Source organism: Anabrus simplex, chromosome 12, assembly GCF_040414725.1.
Source record: "Anabrus simplex isolate iqAnaSimp1 chromosome 12, ASM4041472v1, whole genome shotgun sequence".
Taxonomy (NCBI): Eukaryota; Metazoa; Arthropoda; class Insecta; order Orthoptera; family Tettigoniidae; genus Anabrus; species Anabrus simplex.
In genome coordinates this window covers 9718891-9744820 of record NC_090276.1, presented here as the reverse complement: position 1 = coordinate 9744820, position 25930 = coordinate 9718891, and the positions used below count along the sequence as shown (strand labels likewise).

General features: G+C 41.7%; 1 protein-coding gene across 5 annotated transcripts in view; it reads left to right on the top strand.

Annotated features, from left to right (window-relative positions):
* The window catches only part of lobo (lost boys), a 308482-nt gene extending 282767 nt beyond the window's left edge, over positions 1-25715 (top strand). For all 5 annotated transcript variants that reach the window (XM_067156796.2, XM_068229770.1, XM_067156794.2 and 2 more), the window contains 4 exons: positions 10293-10403; positions 16012-16122; positions 19293-19487; positions 25374-25715. In XM_067156796.2, coding sequence (XP_067012897.2) covers positions 10293-10403; positions 16012-16122; positions 19293-19487; positions 25374-25598 — 642 coding nt within the window. In that variant the 3' untranslated portion in view covers positions 25599-25715. The remainder of the gene's footprint in view (positions 1-10292; positions 10404-16011; positions 16123-19292; positions 19488-25373) is intronic.
* Positions 25716-25930: the final 215 nt, after the last annotated feature.

Sequence of the window (25930 nt, the reverse complement as noted above, 5' to 3'; positions counted from 1 at the left end):
CATCATCATCATCATCATCATCATCATCATCATCATCATCATCATCCTTCCAAGTATTGGGCTATGTGTCCTGTTACGGTCTTGCATTTTTCTTTTTGCAAGACTTGAAAGCAATCAAATGTCCTTCCGACAGGTTGCTAGCCTGAAGGAAGTAAGACCATTGGTGGGGCCGCCACCTCTCAGCTAATGGACTAGCTGAAATTACAGCATTTCCTCCGTAATTGATGTAACGGTTATGCCGCCGTGACTCAGTCAACAGGGCCTCGTCTGTGGGAACAGGTTTGTTCATCCTGATTTGGGCAGGAGAGGTTATGTCATCATCATCATCATCATCATCATCATCCTTCCAAATATTGGGCCATGTGGCTCGTTATGGTCTTGCATTTTCTTTCCATCGCTTCATTGGACGTCCTACAGATCTCTGTCATCTTGGTTGATAGCATAGGCTCCTTTGGTAGTCTTCCAGATTCCATCCTTTGAACGTGACATTTCAAGTTTTCTTGGTAATTATAGAAGTAATTGATTACTGGTTTCACATTCAGTCCGTTAAGCACATCTTCATTTCTTATACGATCCCTTTTCATATAGTCTGCTGTTCTGTGCATGAACGTCATTTACAGTGCTAAAAAGAGAGATGTTCCACCTGTTCAATACAATAATTAACTGTTGCACAAATTAATGTCACAACATTTTTATATAGTTTGGGACCGGTTTCAACACATTTCTATGTCATCATCAGCCGATAGAAAAAACATGGCAAGATGTCAACACACAAAAAACATTAAAGGGTAACTGTAACACTTATGACACATTCTTGAAGAATTAATAATCGAAGTTCAGAGTGCTCAAGAACCTATGATCTCTACAAAAAGTAACTTCATTGAAAAGTGCTACATGAACTTTGATTATTAATTCTTCAAGAATGTGTCATAAGTGTTACGTACATACATACACACACACACACACACACACACACGCACACGCACGCACGCACGCACGCACGCACGCACACACACTGTTATGCCTTTCAGTGTTCAGTCAGCAAGCCTCTGTGAATTTACTAAACGTTGCCACAATCCTCTATTTGCAACTAGTGCTGTGGCCTCACTTAGTTCTATACCTCTTATCATTAAATCGTTAGAAACCGAGTCTAACCATCATCATCTTGGTCTACCTCTACTCCTCTTACCCTCCATAGCAGAGTCCATAATCTGCCAATTTACCATTACAAATTATATAATCTATAATCGATTTCTGATTTTGTGCAGACCATGTGTACTTGTGTGGGAACATTGTATTCATGATCTTTAACTGATTGAAGACAGTGAAATCTATTATTTTTGTTCCACTGTTATTATGGGTTGTTTCTTTATGGATTCAGAATTTTCTCATTACCAATAAATTCTGGCATTGAAGTCTCCCAGTAATAGTAGCATATCATGTTTGTTCATTTTATTGAATATCTTTTGCAGATCATTATACAACCCATCACTTTCTTTTGAAATGCCTTCCACTGGAGCGTATATCCCTATAACTGTAAGATATCCTCTGGATAGTTTTAGTCTTAATTGGATAATCCTTTCATTCCAAAAAGTGTAGCTATCAATTGTTGATCTTAATCTTTTGTGTACTATGACCAGTACACCTGCCTGTGCTCTAGTATCTGTCAATCCCACTGTAAAACTGTAAATAGATAGATAGATAAAGAATGGGTGAGCCCTGCCTTCGCAGGGCTCCACACGTAGGTCTGTGAAGACCCTTTGTGTCCCTTAAACGGGTTTGCCTAGTCCATCCCTAGTGCTCCTATAAAGAATACCAGTGTCCGGATATTGGCATTCCTGATGTCTTCCAGGCTCACGAAATGTGAGCCAAGGTATCAATGTCTAGTGCTTGCAAGAGCCTCGCACTGACATAACACATGCGCGGAGGTCTCCTCCTCCCTACCGCATCTTCTACACATCGGATCCTGGGTGATTTTCATGATGTGTAAGTGTCTCTGTAAGGTATTGTGGCCTGTCAACAGTCCAACTACCATTCACATTCTGGTCCTATTCAAATTCATTAGGACCTTTTTATAACTTTGGCTAGGCCCTTTGATAAGTTCACGTGCCTGCCTTGCTATGGTTAACCTCTTCCAAATGTCTAAGTGAGACTGGTTTGTCCACTGGGATATTACCAGTTTCATGCTTCGGAGTGACACTCCCAGGAAGGGCTCTGGTCCTATGAAAGGACATTTTGAGCCTTGTTTCGCTAGTTTGTCAGCTTCTTCATTTCCACTGATTCCTGTGCGTCCAGGGACCCATAATAGGGTAACAGAGCTAAGTTCACACAGTTGATCTAACATTCTTTGGCATTCCATACCAGTTTTGATGTTGTTTTAACTGCGCATAGCGCTTTTAATGCTGCCTGGCTATCACTGCAAATGGTGATGCATCTTCTATGTCCAGGCATGTTCCATATATATACAGCACAGGCCAGTATTGCGTATACTTCGGCCTGGAAAACAGTAGCATATTTACCCATGGGAAGGGAGAGCCTTGTCTTAGGCCCCCAGACCCCGGCGCCTGTGCCTGTCTCTGTCCGCGAGCCATCTGTGTACCATGTACAGCCCCAAGACCTAAGACGGGCCCCAGCATCCGCGGCCCACTCCTCCCTTGTGGGTATCACCACTGTGAACTTATAATTCAGATTAAAACTAGGCTTCATCAGGTCCCTGATCATCATTGTCGTAGGGCAGGTCTGGTGAAGCCTTGTAAGAATAGAGGTGTGACCTCTATTCGGATTCTTGAAGGACCATCCTCCGAGTGAACAGAGGTGGTAGGCACTCATTCCTGCTATTTCCTTAACATATAAATGTAAGGGGGGGAAGATCTAGGATGGCCCCCATTGCACATAATGGTGTAGTATCCAGTGCCCCTGTTATTCCTAGACACGCAAGTCTTTGGACACTATTTAAGTTGCTGGTCACAGTTTTACTCTCCGAACCTGGCCACCAGACTAAAGATGCAAAGGTGATCGTGGGTCGTACAATAGAAATATAGAACCACTGGACCACCTTAGGTCCTAGGCCCTAAGTCTTTCCGACGGCCCTGCGACAGGCCCACATAATCTTGCGAGCCTTATCCACCTTGTTGTCTTAACTAGTTTTTTCCCAAATAGGAAAGGCTCTGACAGTCCGTCTAGCCTCCTCCTCCTGGTAAATACCACGAGCTCCGTCTTGTCGGGATTAACCGACAAGTCCATGTCGTGGCACCATCTTTCCACCCTACGTAGGGAGCTCTGTACGAGCTCTGAAACCGTACTGGGGAAATTTCACATCGCCATCAGGCTAATGTCATCTGCATAGCCTTGGGCGTAAATTCCTCCAACATTTAACCTGGTAAGTAGTTCATCCACTACCAGACACCATAATGTTGGTGATAGTACTCCTCCCTGTGGACACCCCCTGTCTATATTAACTTTCAACATTACTGCGTTGAGGGTAAACAGAACTTGACGGCCCTGCAGTGAGGCCATAATCCATTTTATGAGCATACTGCTCACTCCTCTTCTCTCTAAACTAAGTTCTATGGAGCCCAAAGATGTGTAGTTAAAGGCCCCTTCTATATCTAGGAATACCACCAAAGCAAGTTGTTGCTGATCCAAGGCACTCTCCAGCCTAGAAACTAGCTGGTGTAGTGCCGTCTCAACCGACTTCCCTGGTTGGTATGCATGTTGATGAGGATGCAGGGGACAGCCTCTTAATACTTTCTCCCTGATATGTCTATCCACCAGTCTTTCCAAAGTCTTAAGAAGAAAAGACGTTAGACTAATGGGTCTCACCGGGCGAGTTGGCCGTGCGCGTAGAGGCGCGCGGCTGTGAGCTTGCATCCGGGAGATAGGGGGTTCGAATCCCACTGTCGGCAGCCCTGAAGATGGTTTTCCGTGCTTTCCCATTTTCACACCAGGCAAATGCTGGGGCTGTACCTTAATTAAGGGCACGGCCGCTTCCTTCCAACTCCTAGGCCATTCCTATCCCATCGTCGCCATAAGACCTATCTGTGTCGGTGCGACGTAAAGCCCCTAGCAAAGACTAATGGGTCTATAATCCTTACGTCTAGTATATGAAGACCTTCCGGGTTTGGGTATATACACTACCTTCACCTGACGTCACAAGGAGTACACATACCCCATAGTGAGACAGGCTCTAAAAATTCTGACCAGGTATGGTATAAGGACCGCGCCCGCTTCCTGAAGAAGTGCTGGGAAGATCCCATCCATTCCTGGGCTTTTATAAGGGGCAAAAGATTCTAATGCCCACTTCACCCTTCTTGGGGTAACAATCTCTGCGGCTTCCTTCCAGCCACTTCTATCAGGTCTGAAGGATCCGCTCGATTCTACTTCACTATTCGTGACTGCTGAACCTGGAAAGTGGGCATCAAGCAATAAGTTCAGGGTCTCCCCCTCTGTGGATGTATATTCACCCGAAGGTGACTCCAATGAGCCCAGCCTTGCCCTTCCATTCAAGGTTAGAATTTTATGAAGCCTTGCCGCTTCATGTTGACTTTCAATGGAGTCACAAAACTGTCTCCAAGATTTCTTAGAAGCCTTTTTGACTTCTGACTTGTACTTTCTTTGTGATTCTTTATAAGAACCTAGGCTTTCTTGATCCTGAAGTTCCCCGTATTTATTCCAGAGCCTTTGTGTGTTTCTCCTCAGGTGTTCAAGATAACTGTTCCACTTGAAGCTTCCTGTTACTCTTTTTGCCTTGACGACTGGGCAGTTTAATTCATAAGAGGCGACCAGTGTTTGTGTGAGAAAGCTCACACTGAGCTCCAGCTCCTCTTTGTTCTTAATTATATTTGAGGGTCCTCCTTCCAGTCCCCTCCTCACGTCCTCCCTAAAAGACGTCCAATTGGTTCGTCTAAGGTTTCTATAAAATGGGATCTCGAAGGAGCCCTGTATATGAAACACAATGTGTCTATGGTCTGACAAGGAAGGCTTCAAAGAAACTTTCCAGTCTTTAAATTCCTGTATGATTCCCATGGAACCCAGGGTAAGATCTATGATCCCCTCACTCCTGTTATTGATGAAGGTAGACGTATTACCTACGTTCATGATCTCAAGATCAGTTGTACATAGAAATTCTATGAAATTCTCTCCCCTTCGGTTTGTGTATTTACTTCCCCAAATGCTGTGATGAGCATTGGCGTCACATCCTACTATGAGGTTAAGTCCTTGCTTCCTACAGTATATCACCAGTCTCTGGAACTCCTCCGGCAGGGGTGGATATTCAGAGTCCCCTGGGAAATATGCAGAACAGACAACCAGGTCTCTTGGCTGTCCGCCTTCATATCTCACTAGAACTGCTACAGTACAAGGTCTCTAGTAATGAATCCCGGTATAGCCCAAGCGTTATGATCCTTAACTAATATACATGCTCTAGACTTTTCCTCCGCTACTCCACTGAATAGAGTGTAGCCTGCACATTTTAGTCCCATGATATGCCCCTGTCTAAGCCAGGGTTCTTGTATCAGGGCGACCAAAAACCTACCTTTCTGGATACTTATAATAAGTACCCTAGAGGCGCTATACAATGTTGTATGTTTGCTTGTATGAAAGTAATCATTCCTTACTTTCATGCAATACTTTACCTTATGAGGTCTCTGGAACGTGCAGTTCCGTCTCCCGCGATGAATCTTGAGGCTTGGCTGGCCCCAGTTCCTGTCCAGGCTCCCGCTCTTCGCCCCTGCTGGTCTCAGTGTTGTCTGTGGTGGGGTTGGTCCTCTGCTTGTCGCGTTTGCCCTCCACCAAGGTGAAGGTAGCAACATGCACCCCGCAGGAGATCTTCTTCCCCACCCTTTCTCCACATCTCTGGAGTCCATGCTTACCACAATTCAGACACCTCTCTTCTCCTTCTTGCGGTCGTAGACCCTCCAGCTGTTGGAATTTAAGCCATTGTTCTGGCGTGCCATTCTTCCCAAAAGGACGTTATTGTCCTTTGGTTGTCCTGGTATCCAGACCATGACTCTCTTATGGGAAAGGAGTTTATCCATGCCCACAATTGTGAGCCTGGCTCCTTCCCACGGTTGCATATCTCTAACAAGACTAGAAAGCCATGCTTCAGTCTCATCATTCTCTGCGATAATGATGGCCGCACCTCTCGACAGATAGCAGTCCAGGAACTGAGGCTTAATGGGCCCCTGCTCCAGAAACTCATCTATCAGGTTGGTGATAGCCTCTTCCACAGACTCCACCTGTTTTTCAGTTAGCTGTTGGTCAGGATATCCTACAGGCACTATGGCCATCCTGATCCCAGTTTTAGCTATCCTGGCATACTCTACCTTGGGTCTTTTGTGGGCTTGCCGATCTTCTTCTGGGGTTGCCCCCGACAGGAGTCGTTTTCCCACTGGCGTCTTGGTGGGTGGAGTCCTCTATGCCCTAGAATCAGAGCCCTTTTCAGGGTCCCGCCTCTTGTGCCCATTGGATCCCCCCGCAGTCGTCGCTGTCGTGGCAGCAGAAGGCCTCTCAGCTCCAGGAGTTAGGCCCTCTTTGGCCTGCTCCCGGGCCTTTAAAGCCGTCTTGTACCTCCTCTTCTCAGCACCAGAGTAGTTTCTTCTTCTTCTTCTGGACTAGAAGATTGCCCACCTCTAGAGTGAGCTCTCTTACTGTCGAGGTCTTACTCTCCGAGGGTATCTTCGAAGAGTCCCCATCGGTTGTTGTCGAGCTGGTGTTTCTCTAGGAGGCCCCAGAGGAGCTCTCCGGTTTTTGGGTGGCTACGGTACTCATGTAGGTCCCATGAGTAGCTAGGGAAATATAATGTCCGCCCAGGCAGAGCCCCGCATACCCGGGTAAGGCTACTTACTTCGAGAGGCTGCCAAGTATCTCAAAGGCTCAGTTCAAGACACACCTCCCATGTGCCATGCACTCCATCGGCACGGGTCGCGTTACATCTTAGGGTTGGGTGGTGCTTTAGCTTCCTCCTCCTTGTATACCGAATGGTTACCCAATAGGGCTCCATTCGGCATCGCAAGAAAGGAGCTACTAGTCCCCCTCACCACGCAGAGCATCTTCAATTGATGAGGGTAACCAAGGTTAACCCCCTATAATTTTAGAAGCACACACGAAGGGGAACTGTAAATAATTTACTGTCTCTTTTGATCCCTGAGCTTTCTTTTTGTTTCTGAAATTGCTGCAATTAAAATGTATTTTTTGGTGTGAATGTCGTCCAGCTGGTCATCTTTGTGTGAGATACCTTATACATTCCAGGTAGCACATCTAAAAGTATTTTTCTTCTTCCAATCTTTGTCCATTTCACTGTCCTTTTCTTTGCCAGGAGAGGTTATGTATTCCACTTAAAGTTAATGTTCAATGTTATACAGAACAATAACAAAAAGGTTAATATGCCAAGTTCTTCATGGTATAGGTAAAATATATATAAAGTGTATAAAATTTCATAATTTTAAAATATTTACTGTATAAAGAAACTTTAATAATAATAATGTTATTTGCTTTACGACCCACTAACTACTTTTATGGTCTTCGAAGACGCCGAGGTGCCGGAATTTCGTCCCACAGGAGTTCTTCTACGTGCCAGTAAATCTACCGACACGAGGCTGTCGTATTTGAGCACCTTCAAATACCACCGGACTGAGCTAGGATCGAACCTTCCAAGTAAAAGAAACTTTAATCTTCAAAGAATATAAATGACTTGTTTATAATAACCATAGCAACTGTCAATAATCCTTCACAGCACCATAATTTTCATATTTTTCAAAAAAACTACTATAGAATTCAGGATAACAGTAAGTGTATATTTCAAAGATGACTTTTAAGTTTCATAACAACAGCATCAAATCTATATCAAATCAGAGAAAGCAGAATTATAATAGTACTAATACAGAGCTCATATATATAATGACAATCATTCAGTGGACGATCAGGAAAGGCAATTAGTTGATGAAGAAATGGATAAAGAAATTACAATGAATGAAATTGAAATGGCAGTAAGAAAGATGAAGAATGGAAAAACTGCTGGAATAGATGAAATCTCAGTGGAGATGATAAAGGCAGCTGGAGCTGTAGGCCTGCAGTAGACATATAGAGTTCTCAGGCATGTCTGGAAGAATAAGGACGTCCCTGAGGATTGGCAAAAAGGAATAATCGTCCCAATTTTCAAGAAAGACGATAAGAAAGTTTTGAAGAACTACAGGGGAATTAATCTGATATCAATCAATCAATCAATCAATCAATCAATCAATCAATCAATCAATATTGATCTGCATTTAGGGCAGTCGCCCAGGTGGCAGATTCCCTATCTGTTGCTTTCCTAGCCTTTTCCTAAATGATTTCAAAGAAATTGGAAATTTATTGAATAATGCCATGCAGAGAAAATTCCAATAACTGCTGAAGAAACAGCAGAGAACTGGGTCCTTTATGTTATCTGACGATCTTCTGCATTCAGCTACTCTTAAATGTCAAATAATTATGACAGATTCAAAGCCGGAGCCTTAATCGTAAAAGCAAACTCAATCAATCAATCAATCAATCAATCAATCAATCTTGATCTCCCATGTTGCTAAGATAATGGGGAGGATACTGGAAAGTAGAATAAGGTTGAGGGTTGAAAATCAGATACAGAAAAATCAGTTTGGTTTCAGAAGTGGAAGGTCAACAATAGAGCCCATTTTCATTATGAGACAACTAATGGGAAAGCAATGGGAGTAGGGGAATGATATGGTGATGACATTCATTGACAATGAAAAGGCATCAGGACTAAAGTTTGGGACAGTCTGGTACAGAAAGGAATTGGACAGGGATTAATAAAAGTGATAATGGCAGTGTACAAGGAATGTTGTAGTTGCGTGCAAACACAAGTTGGTTCAAAATAACTAGTGGGCTGATACAGGGAAGTGTTCTATCACCAATCCTGTTTACAATAGTAATGGATGACATCATGAGAACAGCAAAAGCAGCATATGGAGGAAGAGAAATGAACATGCTGTTATTTGCAGATGATATTGTGATTTGGGGAGAAGACAACAGGAAGGTTCAAGAACAGTTGAATGTGCTGAATGGGAAGATCGAAGAACGTGGATTGAAAATAAGTGTAGAAAAGAGTAAAACCCTTGTTATGACTAGAGGGGAGAAAGAAGGGAAAGATCAAATTAGACTTGCAGACAAGCCCCTGGAAGTAGTGGAAACGTTCAAATACCTGGGGAGTGAATTAATGGAGAATGCTCGACTGGATGCTGAGATTAGTAAAAGGATTCAAGCTGGAAGTTGTTTCTATCATAGTGTAAGAAATATGTTATGGGACAAAGATGTGCCAATGGAAGCAAAGGATACTATGTACAAGATGTACTACGTACCCATAACAACTTACGGAGCAGAAACTTGGACAGTGACAAAGAAGGATGAGAGTCGAGTACGGGAAGCCAAAATGAAGTTCTTGAGGAGTATGTTACAGATGAGTAAAAGAGACAAAATAAGGAATGAGAAAATCCGGGAAGAAATTGGAGTGGAAAGAATGAATGATAGAATAGAGAAGAGCCGACTGAGATGGTTTGGGCACATAAAGTGAATGAGTGATGAAAGAATGCCAAAAAAAAAAGGTGATGGAAATACAAATGCAAGGAAGGAGAGGGCGCGGACGACAACGATTGAGATGGAAGGACACAATCCAACGCAGTATTATAGAAAGAAACCTGGACTGGGACACAGTGTTGGAGGAGGAGTGGTGGAAAGACCGAAGAAAGTGGAGAGGAACCATATTTGCCCCTACCCGGCTACAGCTGGGTAAAGGAAAATGATGATGATGATGATGATGATGATGATGATGATGATGATGATGATGATGATTATGATGATACAGAGGAACAAAGTCCAGTCGCTGTGCAAACCATTAAAGGTGAGCAAAACCAGATCGTATACAATGACACACATGCATGTCAGGTGGCAGCCAACGGGTTAATTAAGGTACAAGCACAGCATTTGCTTGGTGTGAAAATTGGGGAACTATGGAAAACCATCTTCAAGGGCTGCCGACAGTGGAATTTTACCCCACCATCTCCCAAATGTAAGCTCCAAAGCTACATGGCACTAACCGCGCGGCCAACTCACTCGGTGGACACTGACCTCCTGCTGTGCCACACTGTGCAGTTTGTGCGGAGTTCAAGTGAACCATTAAATGCCCAAGAAAGCTCCAGAAGTCTTTTTTTTTTTCTTTAAACAAATTGTTTTACTTTAGAGAATATGTCTAAATTTTACTGTTACCATGATTCATGATGGAGTCTCTGTTTCTCATTGTGCAGGTGAGCCCTACAGATCCCTTCGCCAAGCAGTACGACCTCTTCTACCTGCTGGAACAGCTCCTGAAAGATGAAGAGAAGTCCCTGTTCCTTGTTCGAGAAATAGAAGATGAGGTAGGCATGCTGCATCTCGGTGCATTGACTACGCCTAAATTACCGTACCACCCTTATGAGATCTCTCTTCCCAGCTCACCCCAGATGCTTATAACTAGACCTCGGATTTTTAGGTGCCAAAAATGTTATTTTATCTGCCTAAAATAGGCTCTCGAATGTGAAAAAATAGGTTCTAAAAATATAAGGTATGACCAAAAATTTCCATTTGAGGGCGTTGCTGCAGCAGACAGGTAACGTAGTGTGACTCCGATGCGGGTATATAAACGGACATGTAGGCAAAGGGATTAGTGTGGCGCTTGTGTCCCAAACAGGACCAGCATGTCGTTATTCTGTTCTTGGCTGCCAAAGGACAAACACCGGTGGACATCCATCGGAGAATGAAGACTGTGCATGGTGCTGCACATCTGTCGAAAACCACCGTGCGGGTCGCATTATCGTAATCACAAAGATGCACACTGTGTACACCGTTTTATTTACACACAAATTAATGAACCGCCATCTTGACACTGCTACATTAGCATGTCAACCAACTACCAACACAACGTCCGGCTCCATGGCTAAATGGTTAGTGTGCTGGCCTTTTGTCACAGGGGTCCTGCGTTCAATTCCCACCAGGGTCAGAAATTTTAACCATCATTGGTTAATTTCGCTGGCACGGGGGCTGGGTGTATGTGTCGTCTTCTTCATCATCATTTCATCCTCATCACGACGCGCAAGTCGCCCACGGATGTCAAATCAAAAGACCTGCACCTGGTGAGCCGAACATGTCCTCGGACACTCCCGGCACTAAAAGCCATACGCCATTTCCTTTCATTTACTAACACAACAAAATCACAACACGAGTTCACACACATACTGACAACTGCTCATTAAAAACTCAACTCTACTACACAAGACTGTCTCTTTATATACCTTGCCTGGTGCTGCTTCTAGAAAAGTATGACACAACATGTTTTTCTCATATCTTCTCGAGTCTCTAATAACCTGTGTATAAGTTGATAAAACATTCTATAAAACTCTAGTGACAAAGGTGCATTGTTCTGGACAATTATCATGTGTTGCATAACATTACATTGAATTTATACATCATATTTACAGGTAATAATAAATTGTATATTATTAATTACGTGTTCTTACATTAAATAAAGTCGTATTAATATCCATACAGCAGATGTATTGTGACATAACCTCACTACCAGGCAGATCATACAACACACAAATAATAAATAGTTCAACCATGATTTATACCAAATGAAGTCCGTACATAACTATGTAAATAATAATAATAGACGTAAACAACTTCATAGCCACACCTCACAACTCAGTAATAATAATAACAACACCTACTAATTGAGCTATTTACCCATGGGTTTAGAGAATTGTTTCCAAGTTCTACTAGTCCATTACACTTGCATCAGTGTTTTAACACAAGGCGCCGGTCAATCTGGGAGGCCAGCCTCATCCAGAATGTGGGAGACACTTGAGCACCCGCCTTATAGTTCTCCCTATCCAATTATCACACCTTCAGTCCCCTTAAAAAGGCCTGTCGGACGAGGATATACAGCAGGCAGTTACGGACTTCTTCACACAGCGGGATACCGTGTTTTATCACATGGAGATGGGATGAGTGCCTCAGTCCTCCCAATTCAGGACTGTATGGCTCTCGAACGGAAACTCTTTGATTGCCCCTTACAGATTTTAGGCAGCTTCAATTTCACGGATTTTAATAAACATTTATCATTTAAATACCATTTTTATTTTGTTAAATTGATAATAACACTTTAGGGGGAAATATAAAACAAATTTCATTGCCTCTTTGCTATAAACATCACAGATTATAATGTTAGCATCTGATAATAATAACAATGGTATGTGGCCTCCGAAGAGGCCAGGTGCAGCTCTTCTGAGTTGACGCAGTGTGACGTACGCACTTGGTCCACAGATGTATGACAAAATTATAACGTGGCGGGTCACTTTAATATTAAAATAAATAAATGATATGTCATTGTTTCTCCAGAAACAGTATCCCAAGGGCGCCAGTCTTCAAGCTTATGGCTTGAAAACAAAAGTAGATAATTAATAATAATAATAATAATAATAATAATAATAATAATAATAATAATAATAATAATAATAATAATAATACGTAATGAGACTCAAAAAACTCCCAGGGGTGAGGTGAACGGAACACAAATCATTAAGTACACTAACTTGGAATTTAAGGATCATTAATAATCATTTCATAAAATACAAATTAAAACAGCTATTTATTAAGATGAAAAACGTGACGTAACGGTGTTTTAACGAAATCTGAACTTACGGAAGCAAAAGAAAAATTGAATGAAATCAATTTTAAAAATGAACTGTTGCACGAAGACTTGCAGTAACTTATGCCATAAGCTCACCATATGTAGACTCTGTTGTCTTGAAGCTGATGATGTGTGGATCTCGTACCGGCTGCCTTCTCTGTTGTTGGATTCCAGTCCTACTTCTACATTTCCTGTCCTTAACACTTCCTACTGTACTCCTTACATAAAGTCGTAATGAGTCCTAATTTTAAGTGCAAAACCACCATGGGTTATGTTCATGGAGAGAATACATTCGTATTCTTCCGTATTATGGAACAGTAGCGTAGCTAAATTCATAATAAAAGCTCTCCTGCCCTATACTAGTCAAAGCCGGTCTCCCGTTGACTACCTCTCGTCATTGAGATAACAAGTCCCAATGAGAGTAACTTTTGAGTAGAATATACTCAGATGCGAAGTGAACTAAGTTAAAATCTTCTCCGATGTGTAGACGTAGAATCGTAGTAAGAGTATCTTCCAAGCGTGAGAATCAGAATCAGAATGTCCGAATACAAGTGACAATCTGCTCACGAGTAAGAATACTAGTATGAATGTGAAAACGACTGCTAATGCTAATAAGAATCTGAATGTCTTCTCCAGCTCTTGTCGGTGGTATATATCGGTTCAAAAGTCTCCTTCCATCAGCCATATCACATGGTCCAGTAAGATTCGAGGTCTCATCCCTTCTCCGATGTATAGCTGTGAATCCATCACGTTGCTTCATTACGTTCATTCACATAGGCTGAACTTTCCCGCTGAAATAAAGCGTCCCGAAGCGGAGTTTGAAAAGTGGGTGTTAATAATGTATATATATATATATACATATTAATTTAAAAATGACCTATCAGTGATTAAATATATAGTTCAATAATTAAAAACATTCAGTGATGTCCCAAACATCACAGCGGTATAGGTTATGAATATTAATGATGCCAGCCACCAAGCCATCGGAATCAACCAATGAAAGTTAAAGTCTCTGACCTAGCCAGGAATCAAACCCGGGACCTCCTGGACCAAAGGCCAGCATGCAAACCATTTAGCCATGAAACCGAACAATATCGATATGAAGTGGAGAAACTCCTGTAACCTTTTAATTAAAGACGACGTGGAAGCTGACTCTTTCTTCTTTTCGGCAGGTCAGACTACGGGCATGTACTGCGGGACGTTCTTAACGCAGCGGAGAAGTGTTGTTTACAGCTTCCTGATTTTACAGAAAGTCCAGAAACCTGTAGTTTACATGTTTATTCATTGATTGATCCTTGTTTCTGAAGTACTAAACTCTCTGATGGAGAATCAGTGCCATATCCTTGAAGATGAACTAAGCATGCTCCTACTATTTTGATTTGGCTGCTTTTATGGCACTAATTCTGTGAATTTAGATTCAGTGACACAAGCTATCAATTTAACATTCATTTATTTATTCCATCCAGTTATCACATGGCTTGTAGTGCCGGGAGCATCCCAGGACATGTTCGACTCGCCTGATGCAGGTCTTTCTACTTGAAGCATGTCGGGATGATGATGATAATAAAATAGGGAGAGGGTGAAACCTGCTGTCAGTTCATATTCTAGTCCTTTTGAATAACACCTAGGGGCCTGCCCATGGTTTGATAGTGGCCGCCAAGTCTGGCCGCATCACCTAAGGGAAGTCAGGTCTATAGAACAACAAAGGGATACTTATCTGTACTGAACCCTGCACACATGAATTCCACAACTTTAGTTACCGTAATCGTTCAATACGTCATTCTTTTCAAACTGGAGGAATTCTCCGTGCTTGAGTCAGGATTAATTGTGGAAACTTAAGAACAATATATTTTATATTAATCATAAGAAGCACAAATTTTACTTTAAAGAGAAGATTTTGAAGCGTGCTTATTGTAACTTGAAGAAACAATGTATGTTTTTTTCTATTTTTAAGACTCTTAATTTTATGACTCAGAATTGGTTCTAAGCATCTTTCAAAATGTACTCAGTGCATACTCATTACTTTGATTCTAGGACTTAAAAAGTTGTAACTATACTAGATTGTTGTCAATGTCTGTTATGTTTATTTTAATTTAAACTGTATGAAGCAGCTGAAGATGTCTCCTAGGATATGAAACATGTACTGCATATTTAAAAAATATAATTAATTGATAAGAGTGATTAAAAATTGTATTGATTGGGTGGAAATCCTCAAATCTCTGTATATTCTGAATATTCAAACTCAGTATGGAATAACAATGAAATTTTTAACTTGCAACTTGCAATTGACACACCCCTCTGTCGGATGAATCACCATCAACAGCGGCATTTGCCCTCACTCCATATGAACGCCACGGAGATGTTTGGAATTGAATCTAGACTTTTGGCACGCAATCTAGTGATTAAAAATTGTATACCATAACCTCTTCTACCCTGACAGCCAACATTACAAGGGTGAATTTTTTTTCCCCCTTGGTGTCACGCCATATATACTTAAGGCCTAAGTGATTATGGCCACCTGTAGTGAGTTTAAATTGGGTGTTTACTTGTATATTTATCTGTCAAAAGGTTTTATTCAAAGCTCGTTTTCCTTTACTTTGTTGTCCAGTTCCATGGCTGACCGGTCAGTGTCTTAGCCTTAGTTTTAGCTACGCTAACCTAAGCAATGCAAAGCTAAATTTCACAGATCACCAAGGAGGCAATTTTCATACCTGTAGCTGGCTTCGCACGTGTGCATGATTACCTCTTTGCCCGGCATTTCATGAGTGTGGCTTTCGTGAATTACCTCAATACAGTAGCTATTATATTCTTTGCATTTGTTAATTATTATGGAAGGCAGACGAAAGGAAGAAAGACTGATTGAAGAAATGCAATAAAAACACTTATCTGTCAAATGATTAAAGATAACCATGAAAGACAACTGCCGGCAAGAAATAAATATACAACGTAGCTTGACATTACTTAGCATAGTGTAGCTTATGTTAGCTTTTAATGGTAAGCAGTTAATACCCTTGGCTTGGGCACTGGATATTTGTGCTGTTGTCAACATTCCTCCAACTTGCTTACCACGCACACATATTTTCTCTCTCTCTACCCTTCATCACACAAACGCTGAATCTTATGCACCGTAGCTGCTGCTCATCGTCGTTGGAGGGTCTGCCTTACAAGGGCTGCACTAGGCTACCAATAGCCACACAAAAATCATCATTGTCTTCATTGTTGTCAATTACTAATGATCTCCATTTAGGGCTGGCAGTGAGTGAATCCCTCACTTATATATTTTGGTTGATTCTTTCCAGGTGGCCTCAATCTTGAAGACTCGGTCTGTAGAACTGGCTGTTCCGAAGTTACAGGTCTCTATTTTCGATAAAGAGAGGAACGATATGTATCGAGAAGCAATGAAACTGAGGGTAAGTTAAATTTTTTTTTTTTTTTAATGTCTACTGTAGTTAACACATACTGCACAGCGAAGTCGTAGAGAATCTCTCTTATTCCCACCTTTCATATCCTTTTCCCTTCTTTCTTTGACACCTTCACTCTTCTTCTATTTTGTATGATTGAGTAAAGAGAAGATGTCATCATCGTTATGATTATTTTCGTCATCCAGCTCCTGCCCGGATCGGAGGTTTATGGCACCTTTCCATCCTCCTGTATCCAGTCATTGTTTCTCCTTAGCTGTGTTCCACGCCAGGTTTTCTCTAAAGTAGATCTTACACATCGCCTCTTTACACTTCATTGGTACTTCCTTCCTCCACATCAGATTTCTCACACTCTGGCAGGATGCATTTCTCTGTTGAATCCTCCTACTGATCTGCATCCTGCATCAGTTCTCTTCCCAAGTACCTGAGAAACTCTTCACAATTTCAACCTTTGTTCCTTTATTTTTATAATTCCTTTCCCTTCTCTTTCTCCTCTAGTCAACTCTATTTTCTTACTCTTTTCCATGCCTGTTTTTCATTCCATAATTTCAGCTCGAAAACAAGTTAAGCCGACGGTGATATTAATGCTCCCTTTACTATTGTTATTGTTGTATCGGCTGGTACACCTCTACGCCGCACATTTGAATTTTCTGCGTTAATGTACTCCCCTGCAGGAGAAACTCTGAACTTTAAAAACTGGATCACCTCATAAGTTTCTCAGAAGATGTCACTACCGTAAATTTTGTGATTACAAAGTTGTCAGTACTGTGTGGAGTTCAACTTGTTTTGTTTTCTATTGATCAAAAAGTGTGGACATTCTCTTATAGATGTCTCTACTAAAAAACTATGACCATGCACCCTGGTGTGAAGTGGAAGAACTTTATTTGAAGAAATTTTGTATTCACAAGTTTGTTCTTTACTAAATTTCATTCTTTCATTTGTGGGTTGGCAGTATAAATCTTTTCTTTCTGCCAGTTTTGAACTTAGCCAATCCAGAATTTCTGTAATTAATTTTAGACCAATCGTGTCTTTCTTCTTTGATTTTGATGTGTAACCATAAGCTACCCAATAAACGCCTGAGGGTGTGTCTTAATTATTCATGAAAGGTCTCGAATCTTCCCCGAGAGTATAAAAACTGCTGATTTTCCTGTCTCTCGGCCACTCAAACAACATCTAGCATAGTGTATGGAAGTGTAGCAGGAGGCGGGAAGCACCCCTTTCATCAGGCAGCTGCTCTTCAACAAGGTAATGGCCGCTTAACCTTTTTTATTTCTTGCTAGCTCAGCAGTTTAACCCGCGGGGAAGGTCCGAAACCTTTATTATGTAACCTATCTTCAAACATGTAAATTGCCGTCACTTTTGTAAAACTTCATATATCTTTAACTGTAAATCGGGGATAGAGAGTGCTTTTCCCTCTCGAGCTCCCCTTCATTTTGAATTTGAAGTGACTACATTTTCGTAACCGTTCTTCTACTCTTCCTTAATGTGTTAAATTTATTCTGTATACGAGTCACCTCCATAGTTTGGGAACAGCCCCTGTTTCATCGGCCTAGTGCCTCTTAGGTTTTAAGAAGTTCACGCCTCCATTCAGTTTTGCATTTTGGGCCATTAACTTAACCGATTATTTTTCTACTAAGGCGCATTAGGTTGGGTACAAGATACCCCTGTTTCTTTGTAAGTGTGCCTTGAGGGCAGTTAATAGTAAAGTCCGTTGTGGCCTTGTATAGGCTCAGAACATTGAGAGCGGGTCAGCTCTTTTATTTATGGTAAATGTGCCTCTATGAGGCTTGACATTGCTAGGTGGGAGCAAGTGCTCCATGTAATTAGGGGATTTCTGCCCTTTGGTAATATGTGGTTGTGAGCTGAGTGCTCAGAAATTGTAAAAATTAGGGCTTGTGGCCCAGATTGTTAAAGTATCTCTAAATCTTGGCTTTCCTGGTCTTGTACCTGATTTGACTTGTTGTTATTTGTTAAAATCTGAAGTTTTATGTGAAAATTGTTAAGTTTTGCTATTTTTGAAAATATAACCTTTAATGCAATTTTAATCAATATCTCAGCTTTGTCGTTAGACCCATTCCAGCCCGCACCTTCTTTCACCTCTGCATTCCACGGGTAACCCTGTAACAATTATTATCATTGTATTTTAATTGTTTTGTGAATTATATATGAGTTCTTTAATGATCATTTAATGGGCTGGCTAGATTACTGGTAATTTTCTGTTGTGTCACGTTTGGTCACGTGAGTGCCTTTCATGGAACTGGTTTTGTTGTATTATTGTATATGTGTGTGGTCGCAAGTTATGACGTGTGTTTCATGTCACAGTGCAGCCACAGCTCTACTTACAAAAATGGAATGTGTTATGCTTTTAAAAATGCAGCGAGAAATGGTTTGCTTTGGGTTCATGTACCATAAAAGCATCTGATGTATGTATTCTACCATCTGTGGTAAATAGAAGAGGTGATAGGGCTCCTCTCTGTTGAAATCCTATATTTATGCCGAACCAATTTGCTTTTCCACTCCCTATTTGGACACAACTGCGACATTTCTGATTCACTTTGGCAGTTGGGGAGTGCGGCGCTTTTATATCTTCTAGGCACTGCCAGATCCTCTTCCTTGGGACACTATCCAGTGTCCATAAATATCATCACCAGGTTCTTCCCATATTCTTAGTATTTTATTTCTCTGCATGAGATGAATGTCATACTACAAAGCACATGAATGTTACTGTGCCACGTTCTCCAAACTGCCTTCCTGGCTGCATTCCACTCTAGCAACCTCACAGCAAATATAAGGTCGATAGTGCTTTGGTCCTTCCTGAATCCTTCCTATTTGACTAAGCTCCTCCGGTGTTTCTCAACTGTCTTTTTTTTCCAGTCATTTCATTGTGGTTCCTAGACACTCGGTACATTTTTCCTATTTCCATTGTTGTACAGGGGATTGATGTCACCTTTAGTCCAGTCTTTAGGAATTCTGTTCTCTTTCCAGATGAAAGAGAGTATTGGAATATGTTGAGCTACCTTCTCGGCTACAATCATAATGTTGTTCTGTTATTACTACAAAGGGAAAATTTTAAAAATCATCGAAGGCCTCTACTCTATGTTACTTTAGCCTACTTTTTTGTGAAAACACTGAAGATGATTTTTCTTTCTTTTTTGTTGTAGGACAAACAGTTTAAAGAGCTGAGCGCCCGAGAAGTGGAGAAGGACATAGACTACTTATCCCCGTGTCTTGCCCGACTGGGTAGCCCCGAGTACCTGACAAGAGAGCAGGCTAAAGAAGTACGTGAGGAGACCATCAAGAGCTTCAAGCAGACCATGGTCGAGAGAGCCACCTACCTTCAGAGCAAGTTTGAAAAGGTAGCAATTTTTCATAACTGGTGAATGCCACTTTACAGGAACTTACTATTGACTTGTAGTGTTCTTTTTTTTTGTGCTGGTAGATCTACGGACACAAGGATTTCAACATCTTAATTCTGCCAACTTGCACTTAGAAAGCCAGCATCTTACCATCTGACCACTCAGCCTTTTGGTTCTGGTCTGAGGGCGGATGACGTCTTTGATGCCACGTGATCTTTCAGGTGAATCTACCGGGCGAGTTGGCCGTGCGCGTAGAGGCGCGCGGCTGTGAGCTTGCATCCGGGAGATAGTAGGTTCGAATCCCACTATCAGCAGCCCTGAAGATGGTTTTCCGTGGTTTCCCATTTTCACACCAGGCAAATGCTGGGGCTGTACCTTCATTAAGGCCACGGCCGCTTCCTTCCAACTCCTAGGCCTTTCCCATCCCAACATCGCCATAAGACCTATCTGTGTCGGTGCGACGTAAAGCCCCTAGAAAAAAAAAATCAGGTGAATCTTCCACCCTAGGATATACCGGAGTTCAAGTCTGGCAAGTGAAAGGTCTCGGTCACTTTATTATTGCCGGGCTGAGTGGCTCAGACGGCTATTTGAAGGGGCTCAAATACGTCTGCCTCATGTCGGTAGATTTACTGGCCGTAAAAGAACTCCTACGGGACTAAAGTCCGGCACCTCGCCGTCTCTGAAAACCATAAAAAGTAGTTAATGGGATGTAATAAAACAATAACATCATCATAATTGTTATTATTATTATTATTATTATTATTATTATTATTATTATTATTATTATTATTATTATTATTATTATTATTATTATTATTATTATTATTATTATTATTATTATTATTCTTTCCGATGAGGCCTGCTAAGGACCACGTGCCAATTTCAATTCAGTTCTTCGTACTTTGTTATTTTCTCTTCTGTTCCTTCCAGTATTCTTTTATCCTTTCACTATGCTGTTTCTTTCTGTCTTCGGACCACTTCGCACCAGGTTTCTTGTTCAATCTTCCTTGGAATCCTTCCAAACTTACTACCCCCTTTCTAAAAATCTCTCTGTCCATAGTTTCTTCTTCTCTTTATTTCTTTCTAAATCTTTCTTTACTTCTTGAATCCAGCTAATTTTTGCCTTTTTGTCCCAAAGGTACTTGTAAAATCTTTTTGTTAATGTGGAATCATCCATTCTGTAAATATGTCCAAAAAATTGCAGTCTCATTTCTCTTCTGGTTTCTGTTTTCTATGTTCCTGTGTATTTCATCATTAGATCTTAATTTCCATACTTCTGTTGTTTTCACAGGGCCAAAGGCTTTTCTCATGATTCTCGTTTCTAGTACCTCAAGTTTATCTAATCTGTAGTTTAGTACCAGGCATTCACTTGCATATAGGCATTCCGGTTTCACCAATGCAGTGTAGTGCCTTATTTTAGGATTTTCAGATCGACACTTTTTGTTATAAAAATTATTTGTGATACAATATGTTCCTTCCATATTTTGTACCCTTTCTTCTACTGCAGATTTGTCTAAACCATTTTCTTGAATTATTTCTCCCAGCTATTTGAATTTCATTACTCTTTCCACTATCTGTTGCCAAAAATTTTGGAGTGTTCATATTTGTATTAGATTTTGTTTTTTCTACGACATTCTCAAACCTATCTTGTTGGCTATTTCTTCCAAGAGATTACTATTATTATATTATTATTTTATTATTACGAGGTTCATCTAAAAAGTGTAGTGAATGATACCGTAACAAAAAGAAAACAGAATTTAAAAATAAAATACCTTTATTCGTCTTCAAGTACTCTCCTTTAGCCACAACGTGTACAAGCTGGTGGACGAAGGCATCTTTTGGAATCTTTTGAAGCACTGTTGACGCCCTTCCTTGGATGCCTGGTATGTCAGCACAGTGTGTGCCTTTCAGGATTCCCTCAAGGCAAGGAAACAAGTCTGCAGGTGCCACATTGAGAGAGTACAGGGGTTGTTTGGGAGCGTGGACGGGCGTTGTCTTGGAGGAGACTCCTGTACAACTCTGGCCAAACAAGCCGATGTAAAGCAGCAACCATTTCAAAATGTTCTTGTAGAATGTGGCGTTGACAGTTTGGCTCTCCGGTACGAATTCCTGGCGGATCATGGCATTGCTGTTGAAAAAAGTGATCAACATTGTCTTGATCTTGGACTTTTGGAGGCGACTCATCATTCCATTGTGCCTGTGAGGATGTTTTTCAGAAAAGTTGGATCTCAGTCACACATGTCAGTGAAATCTCCAGCAATTTTTCCATCCATATTGCCTTCTGCTTGTCGTTCAATGCAGAGCAGATCCTCCACTTACCCGAATTGTTGTGAACACTATTCTTGCTCATACCTAGTTCCTGTGGTATCCTTCTGAGAGACAGTCGACAGCTTCTGTCGCACTTGCTTGATGTTGTCGGCGGTCGATCCCAACAAGGCGCATCATCAAGAGTTTCCTGTCCTGTCCATCCCGAAAGCATTTGAACCTGTTTTGAACACATTTTCTGTGTATGGCTTCTGTTCCGACATCACATGCTCCTCTGTTGCTGTGTTTTCCAATTCAGGCATTCCATTGTAACGGGTGTTACAGCTGAACAGTTAAAAAGACAAATGTGGAGAGTGAAATAACAATTGATCAAAATCTCATCAGTTGCAAAGATAGCTCTTGCTTTTGTGTGTACTATGGGCTGTTATTTTCTGAAATAAAAAATTTCCCAGTATTTTAAATATGAAAACACATACTGTAATGGGTGGTACATGAACGCAGACCACTTGTTGAGGAACGTGGTGAAAATCAATAGACTCGGTGAGATGACAAGTAATAGAAACTGCTGGGCTGAGTGGCTCAGACGGTTGAGGAGCTGGGCTTCTCACCACAACGTGGCAGGTTCGAACCTGGCTCAGTCCGGTTTGAAAGTGCTCAAATACATCAGCCTCGTGTCGGTAGATTTACTGGCATGTAAAAGATCTCCTGCACGACTAAATTCTGGCACCTTGGCATCTCCGGAATCCGTTAAAGTAGTTAGTGGGACGGAAAGCAATAACATTATTATTAGTAGTAGTAGTAGGAACTTGCAAATTTTATTGCAGACCAAAGAAACTGTAGAAAAATAAACATATAATTAAAAAAGGGACAATCACTATTTTTCTTGTTATTTTAGTATTTTGAATGTAATGGGTGTTACGCAGTTGACAGAAAACATTATAACTGAGCAAAATTGGCAAAATGATTATCAGATTAAAGGATAAGGATAAATTAAAGTAAAATTGTTTGTTTAAATGAGTAAATTAAGCATTAGAGCTCATGAAAAAATTTAACAACTTCTTAAAAATTATTCTGAAACACCTTGTATAGTTGTTCATTATTAAATACACATTAGAATCATATTTATAATTAGAGAGAAATTTAAGACAAAATCTAGCATTAATATTGTTACAAATTATACATTTTTTTCATTTTGAAACATCAAAAACTACATCTAAACTTTGATAATAATGATTTTAAAAATATGTTTATCACTAGATTTTTTGTTTTTTGTTTTTTACAATTTGTTTTACGTTGCACTGACACAGACAGGTCTTATGGCGATGATGGGATAGGAAAGGCCTAGGAGTGGGAAGGAAGCGGCCGTGGCCTTAATTAAGGTACAGCCCCAGCAATTGTCTGGTGTGAAAATGGGAAGCCACAGAAAACTATCTTCAGGGCTCCCGAGAGTGGGGTTCGAACCCACTATCTCCCACGTGCAAGCTCACAGCTGCGCGCCCCTAACCGCATGGCCAACTCGCCCGGTCATCACTAGATTTGGCCATTTATATGAGGGGGGATCAAATATAAACAGGATTTTATTTTTTATTTAAATTCATTTATTGAAAAGCACAAGGCAATTACAATTTATTTTTCCGCATAGTTTCCTGCTTTGGAAATGCATTTGTCCCAGAGTATGGGCAGCTTTCTGATGTCCTCATCAACAGCTCGCAGTGGTAAGCAGCATTGATTGTGCGTCGCTCATGCAAAAATTCAATCCTCTAAATGCTTCTCCGATTAAAAAAAAAAAATGGTTGCAAGAACCTTCCCAGCTGACAGTCGAGTCTTGGCTTTGACTGGTGCATCCTCCCCTCTCCTCCGCCACTCCTTGACAATGTTTCATCACCGAACTGTGCAGTCAATCTCTGGCAAATTTCCGCCGCTGTAACTCCTTCACGAGCAAGAAATGTTATAATTATGCGTTGCGCAGTGGAGGGGTCCACTTGTTGCCCTGACACTGTGAGCATTACTGACGAAACGACGGGAAATATCTAACAGCACGCTCTCCCCACTCCTAACAGTCCCGCCTAAGCATAGCAGTAGCGCATGGCCAGTCCTACCAACGGTTGATGCTCAGAAACAAACATCCTGTTTATATTTGATCGCCCTTCGTAGTGTGTACTGGTCGTATAGTTAAACATTCCATTATTTTTTGATAGTTTACAAAATCGTGCCAAGGTCGCACTTTTCTTGGAATCTATGAATTTTCCTCGATTAAAACTCTTCTCTTATTTCTAATTTTCTTCCAGTTGAAGTCTAACTCTTTTACAATACTTTTCAAACTACTGGGCATGTTGGCTGTGCGGTTAGGGGCGCGCAGCTGTGAGCTTGAATCTCGGAGATAGTGTGTTTGAACCCCACTGTTGGCAGCCCTGAGGATAGTTTTCTTTGGTTCCCCATTTTAACACCAGGGAAATGCTGGGGCTGTACCTTAATTAAGGCCACGGCCGCTTCCTTCCCCTTTTCTGTCCTATCGTCGCCATAAGACCTATCTGTGTCGGTGTGACGTAAAGCCAATGGCAAAAAAACAAAAACAGTTACGAATGGCCACACTTACTAATTACTATTTACAAATTGCTCTACCTGGGGACACTTAATCCTTACTTTCACTTCCCCAAGTCCAGTCACCTCATACAGCAGCTGGATCTGAACACAGGGCTACGGGCCACTCGTCACACGACGACTGTTTGTTGGTTCGACTCCACAGATAGCCCAGTTGCAGCGAACAACTAAACAGCTCAACAGCAGGACGATACTCACAACAGCGAACATTAACACTGATTCACTCACGATAGTGGATTTCCTCGCTGGCTCATGGCGATCCTCAGTCCACGGAAATACACAAGCGCACAGCACACGTCTCCCGTTCCGTCTACTCGCTGGTCTCTCCGACACCACAACAACAACTCCTGGTTCGCCCTCAGCCCAGCCACCGACCCCAACACACCGAGTCTCACACCTATTCCACCTCGGAACTCAAGTGTCAGCGACTGTCCGTGGCTAGCCTCCCTTTTTATAGCTCGGGTGATTTGAGCCAGAAATTTCGCAATGTCACTAAAGGCAGAACATTCCCGTTGAATCTCCGAGAAATTCACAGGTAAACTGGCCGCCGAGAACAATACACGGAAAGGCCGGCCCCACTCTACAAGCCGGCTGGGAGATCTCAGGTTGTGTGAGTCACCAGCCCCTTCCTGGAAGTACTGAAAGGGGCTACCACGGGGCTGGTACGTAACAGTATCATCGTCATAAGATCGTCTCCTCAGCTTCCATATTCATAGTTAACACTGAGAACAATCCCTCGCATTTGTCCCTTCTGTTGTTGCAAACTTCAGATCAACTGAGGTAAGAAGGAAACTGGTGAATGGCCTCTAAGGCGGAAGAGGAGCATTCACAATGACTTGTAGGGCGGAATAACCAACTTGGTTTTATTCTTGTACAGGGCATTGCTTCTTCCTCCAAGTGCTACTGCACAGAACTACCATGACGGATGTAAAACGTTCAGAAAGTATTATTATTATTATTGATATTATTTTTATTGCTCCCTCATGTGAGTATGTTTACCCTGTATTTGTGTGTGTTTAGGCCAGCCAAGCACTCCAGGAGAGACACCAGTGGTATGAGGAGGAACAGGACAACCTCACTCAGGAGGAAGAGGAAGAGTACTTCACATTCAGCAATGAGATGGCCTTCTACCTGCACACTCTGGATATTCAGCTGAACAGACACAAGGAGCTAGCTCCCGTTAGGTACGCAGCCCTCGATTCGGCTCTCCGCAGCGACCCTCGCCTCGCCATACTCTACTGGTGACGCTCGTTCTGTACCCGAACAAATTGATCAATAAATTGTGATACTTTTTTTTAAAGGTTGTTCTCATTAACTGACCGGAATAACATTGCCGTGGGCGAAGCTTGTGTAGTACGCATTTCTGCTGCTAGGCGTGTGTTGTTGACCTGGCTTGTTCTGTTCATCTGCAGTGATTGTTTGTTCTAGCACTGTTTTGTTCTTGTTTCATTTTTTATGACGGTATAGTAGCGGAGATGTGGAAACATGCTGACGAACAATGCATACAAAGCATCCATCAGATCATAGAGGGTATTTGGGCAACGGAGACCTTACCTGAGGAATGGACCTCAGCGGTG